This window comes from Ursus maritimus, unplaced genomic scaffold (genome assembly GCF_017311325.1).
Source record: "Ursus maritimus isolate PB19 unplaced genomic scaffold, ASM1731132v1 scaffold_3, whole genome shotgun sequence".
In the NCBI taxonomy this organism is placed as follows: Eukaryota; Metazoa; Chordata; class Mammalia; order Carnivora; family Ursidae; genus Ursus; species Ursus maritimus.
In genome coordinates, this window is record NW_024425563.1 from 41,515,209 (window position 1) to 41,530,845 (window position 15,637).

The 15,637-nt window shown below is 40.1% G+C and overlaps 1 protein-coding gene across 1 annotated transcript in view; it reads left to right on the top strand.

Annotated features, from left to right (window-relative positions):
• DPY19L1 (dpy-19 like C-mannosyltransferase 1) overlaps positions 1 to 15,412 on the top strand; it is an 89,077-nt gene extending 73,665 nt beyond the window's left edge. The window contains 7 exon segments of the mRNA XM_040644111.1: positions 120 to 169; positions 2,546 to 2,570; positions 3,821 to 3,940; positions 5,342 to 5,516; positions 6,249 to 6,348; positions 7,523 to 7,648; positions 12,654 to 15,412. Coding sequence (XP_040500045.1) covers positions 120 to 169; positions 2,546 to 2,570; positions 3,821 to 3,940; positions 5,342 to 5,516; positions 6,249 to 6,348; positions 7,523 to 7,648; positions 12,654 to 12,810 — 753 coding nt within the window. The 3' untranslated portion in view covers positions 12,811 to 15,412.
• Positions 15,413 to 15,637: the final 225 nt, after the last annotated feature.

Here is a 15,637-nt window from a genome sequence, read left to right on the forward strand (position 1 = left end):
TCTTAGCTCCATTCTTCTTATATTTTTAAGTAGAAGTTTGAAAGTTTTGAAGATACTTTAGTTGAAATTTTGTTTTTCCCAAAACAGCTCTTCTAAAGTGTTAAAAAATCTATTTGCAGATTATTAGTGACATGTGGGGTGTCTTAACTAAACAACAGACACATATAAGGTAAATATGCTATTAATCATTTTGTTACTTTATTAAGTAGGTATTTATAATGTATTTTTATAGTTCATGTTGCACACTTGACATTTGATAACTGGTGTTTTCAATTGCCATTCCTCTCTTTTGCTTTTCTCATTATTCCCTGTCTGTGCAGAGTCAGAACACCACTTACTCATACTTCAAAGTCCATCCGTACAATCTGGCTGTAGCCCTCCACATAATCCATACGCGAGGGACACAGCTTTGTGCTTCAGTTTATCAGGGAACAGAAATTATTCTGTTGATGGTTTTAGGACCAGTGGACCGTCTCTTGAGAGAAGAGCAGGGAAATATAAAAAGTGATTCCATACTTCATGTTTTACACAAAATAAATTCCAGATGGAGCAAAGATTTAAATGTAGGAAAAAAATAAAACCCCAGTATTAACCAAGAGATTATTTTTAGAATTTTAGGATTAGAGAGGCCTTGTTAAGTATGACATAAAACCTGTCAGGTAGAAGGAAAGATTGAAAGGGCTGACCAGATAAATATTTTGGATTGATAGGATACTGTGAACATTCTTCAGTGAAAAAGACAAATTGGGGAAAAGATTCACAATATACGACAAAGGACTAATGACCGGCATATATAAAGGACTTCTATAAATTAATAGGAAAAATGCTAAAACCCCATTAGAAGAAGGACACAAAGAGGCAACTGAGAGAAAAATAAATTCTCATTTTCCTCTTTTCCACTACACTCCTGCTCTTTAACCATGGTGGGTTGTTTCCTACAGTTTTGCCCTGGTTGTGCTCTCCGCTTTTCACAGCCCGTGGCCAACTCCTTTAATTCTTGTTTAAATGTCACCTCCTTCAAGAAGCCTTTCCTGACCATCACTTCTGAGAAGATTTCTTGTCTCCTTGCTTATTATTCTCCATCATCACATGCTTTGTCTTCTCGCTCAGCATTTATCACCATTTACGCTTGGACACTGGTGCGCTGCCTGTCGCCTGTGGCACCGCCATTCTCCCCCACCTCGCTCTTCTCTAGTCATGGTGTCTTTGCAGTTAGCCCATTAAGGACCTTCCTACCCTGGGCCCTGCACTGTCTTTCTCTCTGCCTGAGGGATGCTCAACCCCAAACTCTCCACTCCTTCAGGCCTTGCTCACATGTCACTCAGTTGGTGACCACGTGGATTGACATACACCTTCCTGATCATCCAGCACTCCTGGCATCTTTTGCCCTGTTTCCTTTCTCTCCACAGTACTTATCACCATGTGACATATGCTCATTTGCTTTTTGTTTGTCTCCCTTGACTTATATGTAAGCTCTGTGGGGGCAAAGGTATTTTCCTGTCTTATTTACTGCTGTATCTCCAGTGTCATCAGCCTCAACGAAATTGAGGATGGGTGTGTTTGTACCCTGTAGTCCTGGGGGGTTCATTTTAGTAGGGAGAGACAGAGGGTAATCAAGAAACCAATGAACGAACACTTTTGAGGAAATAAAACAGGGAAATGGAGTAGGAGTGATTATGGAGAGGGGCACTGAATGGGGGAGTCTCCCTGGTGTGTGACAGAGTAAGATTAGTCTAGCGTGACTGGAGCATGGTGACCAAGAGGAAACACAGTAGACGATGAGTTTTGGGAATGAGGAGTAGGAAGACCGTGTGCAGCATGGTAAGGATTTGAGAGTTTATTCTAGTTACAAAAGGAATCCATTGGAGGGTTTTAAGTAAGGGATTGGGATGACTAGATTCCCATTTTCAAAAAATTGCTGGTACTGCTGTGATGGTAATAGAAATGGGATGGCAGGGGAGGGGTGGTGTGGAGTCAGAGGGAGGTTTAGGGAGGGTGTATGGGCCTCTAAGCATGTACCCTTTCTCAGGAAATTAAAACTGTCGAGCATCACTAAGGGGGAATTTTGTGGCTATTTGTATGTTCCAGAGCCGCTGCTGAAATCATCTTTTATGTCTGGTTTCCTAAATGATCTCTGTAGCAGCTGCAGTTTATGGGGGAGATCAGGGACCACTGGCGACGAGAAGCAGGGGTATGGAAGTATGAAGGCTTCAGGCTTCCCTTCTCTTCACTCCCTGCTTTGCCAGAATATCCCCAGGGAGGTATCTGATACAACACAGTGTGCCTTTTGTTGGCCCAGTAATTGTCCATGCAATCAGATGTGCGGGGCGTGCAATGTGGTCATTTAAAAAAAAAAATTAACTGTTTTTTCAAAGATTGTGGCACCAGCTTCGGTTCATAACTTTGAGTGATTTTTATCTACATTTATGTGTCCTTGGAATATTATAGAAGTTTTAAAACTCGTATTTGTAAGATAATAATTGCAAATAACTGAATTAAGTGCTCCAGTAATGATTCAATAGTAGTATTTCTTATTCCATTTCAGAAAACACCAGTTTGATCACGGAGAGGTAAAGACTCAATCTTACTAAAATTTACTTTATTTTAATGTTTGTGTGTATTTGGACTTTTCTTTCTAGTTCCAGTTTCTAAAGGATTGGTAATTGTCACTAATCATCTTCAAAACAGGTCTGTATGTGTTTTTATGGGACTGTTACAAACACGACCATTCATTTGTTAAAACAGTTAAGTAGGAAGCCCGTTTGGTCTGCTCAGATCCTCCTCATGGTGGTCCAGCTTATTGGGCGAATGGTTACTGCTCCCATCTCCTGGCGATTCCACCTGTTCTTTCTTCCTTCCTTCCTTCCTTCCTTCCTTCCTTCCTTCCTTCCTTCCTTCCTTCCTTCCTTCCTTCCTTCCTCCTTTCCTTTCCTTTCCTTTCCTTTCCTTTCCTTTCCTTTCCTTTCCCTTCCCCCTCTCTCCCTCCCTCCCTCCCTTCGTTCTTTCCTTCCTACCTTCCTTTCTGTTTTTTTGTTTATTTTTTAATTAAGATATCATTGACATGTACCATGATACTGGTTTCAGTTATACAACATAATTTTTTTAAAATTATGTTAGTCACCATACAGTACATCATTGGTTTCTAACGTAGTTTCATTCATTCATTCATTCATTGTTTGCATATAATACCCAGTGCTCCGTGCAATATGTGCCCTCCTTAATACCCATCACTGGGCTAGCCCATCCCCCCAACCCCGTCTCCTCTGAAACCCTCAGATTGTTTCCCGGAGTCCATTAATCAGATGTGTGTACATTGCAGAATGATCACCATACTAAGTCTAGCTAACATCCATCACATACATAGTTACAAAAAGTCTTTTTTCTTGTGATGAAGACTTTCAAGATCTACTCTCTTAGCAACAGCATGGTGACTACAGTTAATGATACTGTATTGCATATTTCAACCTGGTTTTGATGGCGGTTCCAAGGGAGAGCTCTGGGATCTTAAACAGTACTTATTTTTGTTTACCGCTTTCCTATCTTAATCTGATGGTGGCAAAAAGGTTGATTCAGAAATGTGGGCTTTATTAACTGCAGGCTTAACTCTGAGCAAAATTCTAAAACCACTTGTGGTAGTGACTTATAATTTTAGCTTCTAATAAGATGGAGAAGTTTGAAAGTGAATTTTAAGACTCGTTTATTTCAGAAATCAAAACATTGTTATTAAGAAAAAGTACCGTTTCCTGCATATTCATCTATTTAACGATATATTAAACTTCACAAATAGTAGGAGTGAAAAAATATTTTCTCTTTCTTTCAGCTAGTTTATCATGCATTGCAACTGTTAGCATATACAGTCCTCGGTATTTTAATTATGAGACTAAAACTCTTCTTGACACCACACATGTGTGTTATGGCTTCCTTGATCTGTTCAAGACAGGTAAGATGGTTGTTAGTTGACATGATAGCTGCTATGATCACTTTACCCCTGCCTTTGTTAGTGAATGACCCTAAATAATACTGAATTACTCAAAATTCTTTAACTTGTTGTAGTGAAAGTTCTTCATGGTCTTGTATTAATCTTTCCTAAAGGACAAAGGCCAAAACAGGTCATTTATTCTAAAATAGTCTTTGGCATACGATGAATACTCAAGTGGTGTAGGCTGAATTCATGAGTGATTACTACAGATGTTGATAGAAAACAGAGCTTCATTGTAGAAATAATTTTTTGGTGTTCTGATATTCCCACCCCAAAGAATTCTAACCAGTGATTTCAAGTTGCAGTTACTTTCAAATAGATGTTCTTTTTCGGTATCAAGCTTAAAAAATTTGTTTTTCCTTTGAGTATACATTTGTATGCACATCCCTAACTTGACTTTTTAAAACTTAGTGTAAGCCGCTTTGGTTATTTGCTACTTATTTTTCCTGGCTACTTGCCTCCTTGCTCTGTATCCACAGATTTATGCTTCTACACAGTGTCCCCTTTTCATCAGACCATTAGCCAAGGTGCAGCGGCAGCAGCTCTCTTAAATTCAGCAAGTATTTACTAAGCATCTACAGCACGCTCTGGGGATGAGGGTAGAATGGTTAATAGAAAAATCAAAAAGCAAAAAAATATATATGCCCTCAAAAAGCTGGAAATCTGGTTCTACAGACATGGAGAGAAATTAAGGAGAGAATGACAGGGACAAAGTGTTATTGAGAGTGGACTATTTGAATGGAAGAATCAGCCAGCCTCAAGGTTCCCAATCAGTTGGTGTTGTGTTAGAGAGGCACTGCTTGCCGGAGGCCGACTTAGGGGTGAAGCCACTCTTCCTGACTCCTTAAGGCTGGGGCAGGAAAGGAGGCTGATGGGAAGCCTTGCATCTTAAATCCCAGCCTGCACCATGACTGAAGATAGAGCACCTTGCCCAGGGCAGGCTTCACAGGTGTGGGATCTCCGCGAACACATGGGGGCCCACCCTCAGAAGGGCCCTGCACTTACTGGGATGCTCTTCTGTTGGTCTTTTGAACTTCTAAATAATTTTTGAACAAGAAGCCCCACATTCTCATTTTGCATTGGGCCTGGCAAATTATGTAGGTTGTGCTGGCGTTACCTGAACCTAGAATTAGAATGAATTGAGAGAACAGCTTCTTAAAATTATGTCCCACCTATGTAAGGCTAATGGCAAAATTCTTTTAATCCCTCTGGTCATTGTTTCTGGAACTTTCTCTTAGGATAATTAGTCCTTTATCTGGGACTCTAGCAGAGACTGTGTTCTTCTCTGGGAAGAACTTTTGTTTATTGGATGCAGGCTGCTTTGAACTAACAATTAGCAATGTATTCTTCATTTGGTTTCAGCTGTTTGGATGGCTCTTTTGCAAAGTACATCCTGGTGCTGTTGTTTTTGCTATATTAGCAGCAATGTCAATACAAGGGTCAGCAAATCTGCAAACCCAATGGAATATTGTAGGGGAGTTCAGCAATTTGCCACAAGAAGAACTTATAGAATGGATCAAATACAGTACTAAACCAGGTAAGTTTTCCCAACAGTGTTATATACCACTGCAAAATCTTAAACCCACGTTGCTTCCATTGACCTTACTCTTTCTAAGCGGGGCTGCTTCTAGATTATTCAGAAAAAGAGAGATGTCAATCTTACTTAAATGGTTTGCAAAGGAAATGTTATATTTTCTTAGTAACCTATTTTGCTTTTTTCCATAAATTCTAATTTTTTTTTCAAAATTTATCCAAAGTTTTATGTGGCATGATTTAAAATAATTTTTATTGTACTTATTTTCCTAATGAGTTTTTAATCTTAGTCCTGCACATTCCTTCTTGAAATGAACTCATGGAATAGGACATTTTATTCAGGGAGATTTTGTTGTTATCTGAGTATCAAATGACTGAATTTTAAAATCATTTTCCGGAGTTCCTTGGTGCTGTAAAACTTTCCTAGCCAATTTGATACTTCTTTCCTAGAGGCAGGAAAAATTTCTAAGACATTAGAAAAACAAACAAACAAAACCCCAGAAATCCTCATTGATGAAAGGAGAGGCTTTAACTTCCAAAGAAAATGGTTTATCCAAGCCAGGGGGCTGATAGCCCTTTTACCAGCCCGCTGACTTCGGCCTGTTTCTTCCATTGAATCTTTAAGTCGTGAACCTCTTTGGGTCTCCACTTTCTCACCTGGGAAGTGACTGAGTTGACCAGAAGACCTTGTAACACCCACTGACTGTCCTCCTGAGATTTCTTGCCTGCTTTGCAGACGCAGTGTTTGCGGGTGCCATGCCCACAATGGCAAGTGTGAAGCTGTCTGCGCTTCGGCCCGTTGTGAATCATCCGCATTATGAAGATGCAGGGTTAAGGTTAGTACACAATTCTCACATCCCCGGAAACAGATTTCTCACACAAATCCTGAGTGAGGGAACCAGTAAAATAGCAAGGAGTGTTTCCAGAAGGCTGCGGCGAACGGGGATTTATAGAATTAGGGGAGAAAACAATGCTGAAATAGGAGGACTGAGTCAGGTACAGAACTGTTTATTGGGCAATAAAACTACAACTTTTGGGGTTCTCTTCTCTGCTAGGCACCAAAATGAAATCATAGCATGTCTGCCTTCTCCAGGTGAAGAGGGCTGCAGGACACCCAGGTCCTTATTAGTCATCACCGTCCTTAAGCTCCCCAGAAGATTCATGAGCCTCTAGCTTTTATTAAGGTTTCCTTTTGGCAATTTTTCTTGAATTCTGAGGAGTCAGTTGAAATGGAATCCCATTCAAAGAGGGTTTTATTCTGCTTTTCATCCATATAGCCTACTAGAATGATCTTGGTTTTTGCTTTTTCTATTTTTCATAAATTAGAATATTGTGTTCTCTTTGAAAAGGACATAGATTTAATTTTCATGCAATTTCTGGGATAGGTCAAGCTATTCATTTCCTAAGTGATTGGGTGAATCCTATTAATCTATTCTTCTGTATAACACTGAAACTTCTATTTTATAAATAAACAATCTTTTCACTAAAAATCAATTTCAGTAAGCTAATTTCCAGAACAGTTGTGTTGAATAAGTTTAGTTGTTTTTTGTTTCGTTTTGCTTTGTTTCCAGTCTAGGAATAAAATGGAGAGCCCTTAGTGCCAGTTCTGGCTGCTGTCAAGGTTGGGACTGCCTTGCAGCTATACCGTAGTCTGGTGCCGTGTTTGTGTGCGTCCGCGCACAGCGCACCTTACTCTCCTGTATGATAGGGTCGTGGAGAATTCAAAACAAAACCAAGCAAACAAACCAAAAGACGAACTTTGGAAATGCAGGGTTGCATTAAACTGAACCTCTGCTCCCAGGACTCTTATGCTGTGCTGCTACCTTTTTTTTTTTTTTTTTTTTCAAACTCCCCAATGCCCTCTGAGCAGGAACTCTGTGAAGAATGTTCTCTTGACCTGACTCTTCCGTGGGGTCTTTCTTCTTGTTCCCATTCAGTGCTTTCTTCCAAATAGATTGATTGCATCCTTTTAATCTTGAAAATCTTCTGCCCGATTATTTTTCTTTAAAGAGCCAGAACGAAAATAGTTTACTCAATGTATAGTCGAAAAGCAGCTGAAGAAGTGAAGCGAGAATTGATAAAGTTACAAGTGAATTATTACATTCTAGAAGAGTCCTGGTGTATAAGAAGATCCAAGTGAGTATTCAACACAATTAATATTTTACCTTTGTAAGACATGAAAAATTAATTCAGTCTTATGGCAAGTGCCTTACTCGTCGTATGTGTGAGATATATGTAACATTCAGCATAGTATAAGTGGAAAACCTTTTTAAGTCATTATTTGAATTGGAGTTTTTTTCTTTTCTAGTCATTGCACATGTTTCCTTTATAATGATTTGCATGCATACACTACCTTAAAGGTGTTATATTGGCATTGACTGATAATTGCCCAAATTGCTCATATTTGCCTTTGATGTTTTTAAAAACTTTTACCTAAAGTTGGCTGTATTTTCTTTTAAAAAGACTTGCAGCGTCTGCCACCGAATGATGGAGAGTCTCACTGTAATGAAATACGGCAGGCAGCTGAGAGTAAGGCCTCCTGTGCCACTTCTCTGCACCATGTCCGTGATGGACAGGCCCCTTCCCCCCGCCCCAGCGTCACCTCAGAGCGACACTTCTTTCTTGCTGTTTCACATCTGATTTGAGTGGGAAAATAATTAACTTTACTGTGACCCACATTCTCTTGGGTTTATAGTTTTAAAAGCTATTTCCACTCAGAGAAGTCCACTAAGCAGAGGATAGCAAAAGTTAGTAAGATCTTCAAAGCAAATATGAATTTTGAAGTTGACTATATAGAAATCTTGCATCTGGGTGACTAGACAGCTGATGTCAGTAGCTTGCTATTAAAATAACAAAGCGTTGGCTCCACGAGGAGCACAGACATGAGTAGTTTCATTAGAAATCAGTATTTTATGGAATACTATTACTTTTAAAATTCTCACTATTCTTTAAACAGAGGCCTTTGGAGGTTGCTGTATTTGTGGCTTAATCATACTTATTTACCATGTATTTCAGTGATACATAAGGGTGTTAAGACGAAATAATTAAATATTGTTGATTAGTGAATGATTTTCCTATGAATGGGTCCCAGATGACTTGAATTTAATCAGAATCTATACAAAATGTTCTTGTTCTTGGAGTTGTAATTCAGAAAATGTTTTAATTCCTTATGAACATAAGAATATATATGAAATTCATATTCTCACTTGTAATTAACTTTGTTATATAAACTTAGGACAAAAAAGTCACAAGCATCTCTCGTAGCAGGTTTGTGAGGACATCATAATATAAATGAATGGTGAGCTGACATTCGCAATCAGGAGAACATAGTTTCTTGACGGAGATTTCCACCCACGCTGTGATCTTATTGCCTTGGGCTTCACTCTCTGGTTTAGTGATCAGCCTGAGACACCTATAGGTTACGGGAACATAAAAATAATGCTTTATAACCTTTTTGTCCCCAAGCTAATGATGAGCCTTGATTCAAGATTCTTCTTTTTTTTTTTTTTCCTAGACCCTGCATAGTGTTCTGAATATGTGGGAATTGCAGGGGCTGGGGCCCTTTATATTCTAAGATGTTGGTGGAGCTCCTTGGATTTGCCTCCCTGTAGTGGTCTCATGTTCTGATGGGCAGAGCACTGTTTCATATACCAGAAGGGATGAGAGTCAAATTTAGGAAGTATGGCAATAAATCTTGCACACTCAACAAGGTCAGCAGTGAGTTCACTGACTTTGGATCATATCCATTTAGCACTCACTTCCGGACACTAAGACTGAGAATGTGGGGTGGAAGTGTGTGCTCGATTTCCCATCTGGACCTTAACTTGCCCCTGTTGTGTTTTTCCGGTAGGAATGGAGAGGAGGAAGCTAAAGAAGTGACTTTCTCTAATCCGTTTTCCTCAGTAACTAAAAAAGCACTCTGCATCTACTGCAAGATTTAAGTCAGACCGATAATAAACCTCAGGAAACCTTAGGCAGGTGCACTCTGCTTAAACCTTGAAACGAAACACAAGCTGTACTTTCTGTTCTGCCAGGGAAGCAAACCAGGGACCCGGGAGAGGAAAGGGAAGAAGGACTAATATTTAGTGCAGCAGGAAGACTGAGTTTCTTGACAGAACTTTCTACCAGAACTAGGATCTTCTTTAATGCTTCGACCCCCACTGTCCATTTCACTTATTCCTGAAACATCTAGAGGTTACTGGAAGAGAAAAGTGTGTCAGAACAGGGAGCAAATGGGGAACTCAAGTAGGAGAAGAATGGGAAGAGAGACTCAATATATATCTAGCACTTAAACTGTGCCCAGCACGTTGGTGACTATATTCATGTGATCTCGGTACCAGTGGCTTTAATTGTGTGGCTTGATGATTCTTTAAATACTTGACACCCCGTGTTCAAATACAAGTACAAAAATATACTCAAATGCAAGTTGTAGATGAGTTTTTAATTAACTACTCTTTTATTCTCAGTTCTCTGCTTTCTTTCTCATTAATTCCAATAATAGAGTTGACATAAAATTAAAACACATGAATTCAGAAGAAAATTATTCCCATTTTCGATAATGCTATTTAAAGATATAGCTGGCTAGCTCCTGGGGGAGCTTCAGGAAACCAGATAAGGACTGCAGGGTGTTACATTTAGGCCAACAGAGCTCACAAAGGCAGCTAGCTTGTAGCCGTCTCTTTCTCTGAAAGCAGGTGAACTCAGGAGCCCGGTGGTTTTCTCTGCCCCTGTGTTGTGCTCTCTGCTGCCCACGGCTGGCAGTGTAGTCGCAGCTGGGCCTCGGCATGTGTGAGAAAATTAAGGGGTAGAAACCCCAAGCCCAGTCTTGCTATCGTATGTGCTCAGTGTTGATAGAATCCGGTATCAGGGAGGGTGTGCAAAAAATGTGCCCTTAACACTCTTCTTGAGAACACTCGCTGGGAAAACCTTTTGGGAGATAATCTGACAGGGGCACAGTGAAGATTGTGTAGCCCTGTGATGTAGCGATAGTGCTGCGTCTGGAAGGTTAGCTTGCAGAAAGATACCGGCACCAGAACGTTTGTATCAGCCTCACTTTATAATGGCAAGATGGGAAACACTATCTATCCATAAAAGAGCGGTTCGTTAATACATAGACGTACTAGCAACTATTAAAAAGAATGAGGTAGATCTTTAGGTGCTGAGGTGGAAAAATAGCCACATTTTCTTGTCAAGTGAGGAGTCCCAGAATAATCCCATTTTTGTAAAAGCAACCCAGGAGCATCGCGTATATAAGTCCGTGCCTTTGTTTGTACGCACGTGTGTCTGAACTTGGATGAAAGAGGTCTCGCAGAATGCGTGCTAGATTCTGTACCCCAGCCACCTCTGAGAAATGGCATTGGAAGTGACAGTGACTTTGATATTTTTTTATTTCGGTAGGCCTATATTTTGACACTTTTTGGATGGTAGTTAACTTTGATTTAAAGATGTTATTAAGAAGAGAGCGTATGTCCTCCTGCCATGGTGCTTGCCTCATGGTGGAGAGCAGGGGAGTGGGGCTGCCTTTGGGAATAAAAAGGACGTGTTGGAAATGGTGAAGCATCCATGACAAAACATAAGGCCAATGCTCTGTAATTTTTTCTATATTTTGTATTTTTCTGTTTTTTTTTAAACTTCTCAAATAGCACAAAAGAAATTGTGAACTTCCTTTTGCCTTTTTTGTTTTTATTGATATTTTGGAAGAGTCCAGGCCAGTTGTCTTCCAAGAATGTCCCACATTTGGATTTGTCTAATTCCTTCCTCATGATTAGATTTAGTTTAGCAAATTGTGGCAAGAATATTAATGACCTCAGAGGGATTATATACTCTCCATATGTCACCTGAGGAGATGGAGATCACCCTGTTCTATCATTGGTGCTGCTAAGTTGGACCACCTGATCTATTGAGGCAGATCTCCTTTAGAATTAATAAGAAATCTGTGGAGATACTTAGGGGCCATTGTTGATCCTCTTTCTCAACAACCTTTCACCAGATAGTTCTTGCATCCAGTTTTGATTGTTGCCTGAATCAGCGATTACACTGGTCATTATAAAACAGGTAATAGAGATTTGAAAGCAATGGACCACGGACTGAGTAGTGGGGGCAAAGATGGCTTTGATAAATAATAGTAAATGGACCTAGAGCTGTTGGCTATCTCTATGGAAAAAATTAGAATTAAATCTCTACCTCACACCATACAGAAAAATTAATTTCAGATGAGTTCTAGGTCTAACTGTGAAAAACAGAACTCTAAAACTTGCATAGAACACACAATGCATATTCTCATGATACCATGATAGGGACGAATTCCTTACACAAGACATAGAAATCACAAGCCCTAAAAGGAAAGAGTGACATCTTGGAAGGTAAGAACATAAAAATCTTCAATGTAAAAAAAGCCAAAAAAAAAAAAAAAAAAAAAAAATTGTGAAAACCAACAGTTATATCTAGAACTCTGCTTTAGATTTAAAATAACTGTTACAGTTATCTGCAGAAGTTATTGGAACAAATATCACACAATACCAGTTTCACTTCTCTTCTTTATAGAATATATTGATTTTAAAATTTAATTGTGCATTTAGCTAAGACGTGAGCTGAACACCACTGGATTTCCTTTAAATTGACTCATTCTAGGAGACAGTAGTGGGAAGTTGCATAAATGTGACCTAAACATATCTGCCAATTATGTTTGTTAAGTCAATATAATATATTAACCTCTTATTGTGTGCTGGGCACAATGCTAGCTAGATACAGTATCTCTCTCTCTAAGTCCTCATGACACGCCCATGTCATGGGTATTCCCCGGTTGGCAAATGTGGGAGACATTGCGTGAGCTCTCCAAAGCCACATTCTAGCTAAGTAGCTGAGGCAGAATTTAAGCAAGCTCTCTCTCACCCCACCACCTGAATTCATGTATTTTTGTATGTCTGTTTCTTTTTTTATAGTCAACTTTGCTGTATTCACCTTGTTCTAAAGAGAATTTATGGCAGCTTAAATAAATATAACTAACTATAATAGGATTTCTTAAACTCAGTTAATTTACATAGAAAAACTGAAATGGGGGCAGGAATCTAAAAGGTACGCTCTGCTTCATCTGCCATATATAAGGTACTCTGATTTTTAATCTGTACCTTAATGTCTCTAGGCCTGGGTGCAGTATGCCCGAAATTTGGGACGTGGAAGATCCTGCTAATGCCGGGAAACCTCCCTTATGTAACCTCTTGGTGAAGGATTCCAAGCCACACTTCGCCACTGTATTCCAGAACAGTGTTTACAAGGTCCTAGAAGTTATAGAAGAATGACTGCTGCCTACAGAGAAGTACATCAGTAATGGTTTTAATGTTTTGCTAATAACTCATGCCTTGTTTTTAATTCAAATCCCAAAAACTTTTATAGGTAACTGTTTTCAAATAGAAAACAATTTGTTTGGTCAATTCGAATGTTGTTCTGATTGTAAAAATACTTATACCTTAATCAATTGGTTACTATTTCAATGCACCCCTTAAAATTTGCTATGCAAATGAGTATATGTTTGTACCTGACTTAAATATTTGTGCTAAAGTGAGTGAGCAAAGCTACTGGTAAAAGAAATACGGTGGGTCATGACAAGGAGGGTATGAAAATATCAGTTCTGACTGAGGGGCTGGTTTTAGTTTATGGACTCTTGGTGCCCCTTGTTTCCTTTTCTGCCTCTTGCTCTTGTCATTTGGACATCTCTGTGATTGTCGTAAGCTCCTCAGTCGTGTCGGGCCCCTGTCATCAACTTCTGTCAGAGCGGATGGGGCAGACGTGGGTATTTGCTCCGTGGAATTATCTGTTTCACTTCTTCGTGTTCTTTTGTTTCTTGTTGTCTCGTTAATGAAGCATTTCCTGCCCATTACTAATCCAGATTCTTGGATCTAGTGGTCAGGACCAAACTCCTGTAAATGACCAACCATGTGGCATTAGCGTGTCTTCTCTCTCTCCTTTCTCCCTCTTTCTCTCTTAGCATTCTTTGTCAAATAAGTGTTATTTACTCGTTTAGTTGCTTTAAAAGTACTTATTCTTGGTTAAAAAAAATTAATGGCAATTGTGTATTTTTCTCATTTTTAGTATTATTCAGATGTTTATATTTTAGTACCTTTAAACCACTGTAAAAATTTTTCATGTTTAATTGTAGTTTTAGGAACAAGTATTTTGAATGACCCAATATAATGCATCTACAAACTAACGTGTATTTGAGTAGACATAAATTACAGCGGAACAGTAGACTTTTCTTTTACTATTAAGATACAATAAAACATGACTAATTTTTCTGTCAAAAAAGTAAACGCATAATGAGAAGTGAATGGAGTCTTTATATTTTACTTTTTAAATTGCCTGTCTTTAGTAAGACAAAGCCTTAAGCCTTATGTTACAATTTTGGTCCCCGAAACTATCATTTCAGTACGAGGAATGAATATATTCAGCCTTCCTCTTTATGGTCTTTCCTCCTTATATATTTTTATTTTGAAAGATTCCCAAACCTGCTCTGAATTCCTAGGATGAGTTTTTGTTTCTTAGAAGTTAATTTGTGTGCAATGAGATTCTTCAAAACAGTGAAACCTCATAGTTCTGAGAGACGTTTTTCAGATTTTAGACTCTAAGCAAACCATGACTGGTGGACTACACATTTAATTATACAGTGTTCTCTTTATTAACCACAGGCAGATTAACCTCATTGTGGACTGTCCTTGAGACCTGAGTCCTCAGGGATGGTTTCCGGTGCCCAGTCCTGGGAGCCACTGAAGAGCTGTTCCCTTTCTGCCTTCTCACCAGAGCCCAAGGACAAGCCTGGTCTGGGGGAAGCACTAGCTTGCTTAGAGCAGACAGCTGCGAGCGGGCAGCCCCCGGCCCGGCCCGAGCCCGCGATTCCGGGGAGCCTCCTGCCGGCGGGAGCTGCCGTCCGCGTCTTCAGGTGCCTGCCCCCTCCTCCTCGCTCGCCGGGTGACTTTTATTCCTTGGGCTTTTGCCAGTTTCAGAAGAGAGGGAAGCAGCTGGGGAGTCGTGGCTGAGGAGGAGAGTTTGAGCGGTGATGCAGCAGTCCGGACAAGTGGGAGGAGGGCGCTTGAGGCCGAGGCGGGCGGGGGCGGGGGGCGTGCTCCGCTCCCTGGGTGACTGCGCGGAAGCGCGGCTGTCGTATGCACGCCGCCGGCCCAGGTCTCAGGTAGTTGTACTTTTAAAGTCACTCTCTTTCCTCCCCACCCTCCAGTCATTCCCTTCCTGATGAGTTCACATGTAACGACTGGAAATTCTGTACAGGAAAAACATTAACATACCGTCTTGACTATTTCATGCGCTGGGAAAAGTTAAAAGTGGTCAGACTAGGTTGGTTTTTTTCTCCGCCCCTAAGAATCCTCTTGTAACGGTGTTTACTGATGTAACTCCACCAGCAAGCTAGGCTTGTATTTCAGGTCGGTGAGTTAAGAACAGAGGCCTGGGGCTGCAGGGCGCACTCAGCCGTGGTCACGTCTGCTAGCAGCCGGGGCTGTAGGTGATGCGGAGCTCTCGTGGCAACACAGGTTAGTCGTAGCTTCCATATACGCGACAAAACAGTACTAAAGCTCAGTATTTTACTCATTTTTAGCATTTACAAATATTTTTGCTTTAGCGTGAGGAAGGTAAGGATGGGCAAGGAGGTGGTAAAAATAGCTCTTGCTGTGACATAGGAAAAAACAAAGTGGGGGCAGTATTTCTATAAGCAGAAAAGCCTCTGAAACCGCTTCGCAGAAAAAGTATTGTGTTCAAATAGGACAATGATATTAAGGAGAAGGTGAAAGGCTGTATCAGGAATAAAGTGATATCACATAGAAGTATTTTTATGAATTTTATGCCAGTTGTTTTACATGTACTATGTATGTTCAATAAAAAAGATCATGAAAAATCTAGAAAGTGGTTTTTTTTTTAATTGTTATTTTCATTCCTACCTTGACTCTTAAGGCGTTCAGCCTCATTCTGTAGTCAGATAACCATGAACTTGGTGTGTGGCAGGCTGCAGTCCCGCATGATGGGGAAGGGTTCCAACAGTGGGGTCCATGAAACTACTTAGTCCTCTCCATTGGGGTGGCGGAGCTACTGGTGTTACCCATACCCTTCTTCTATAGTTATGTT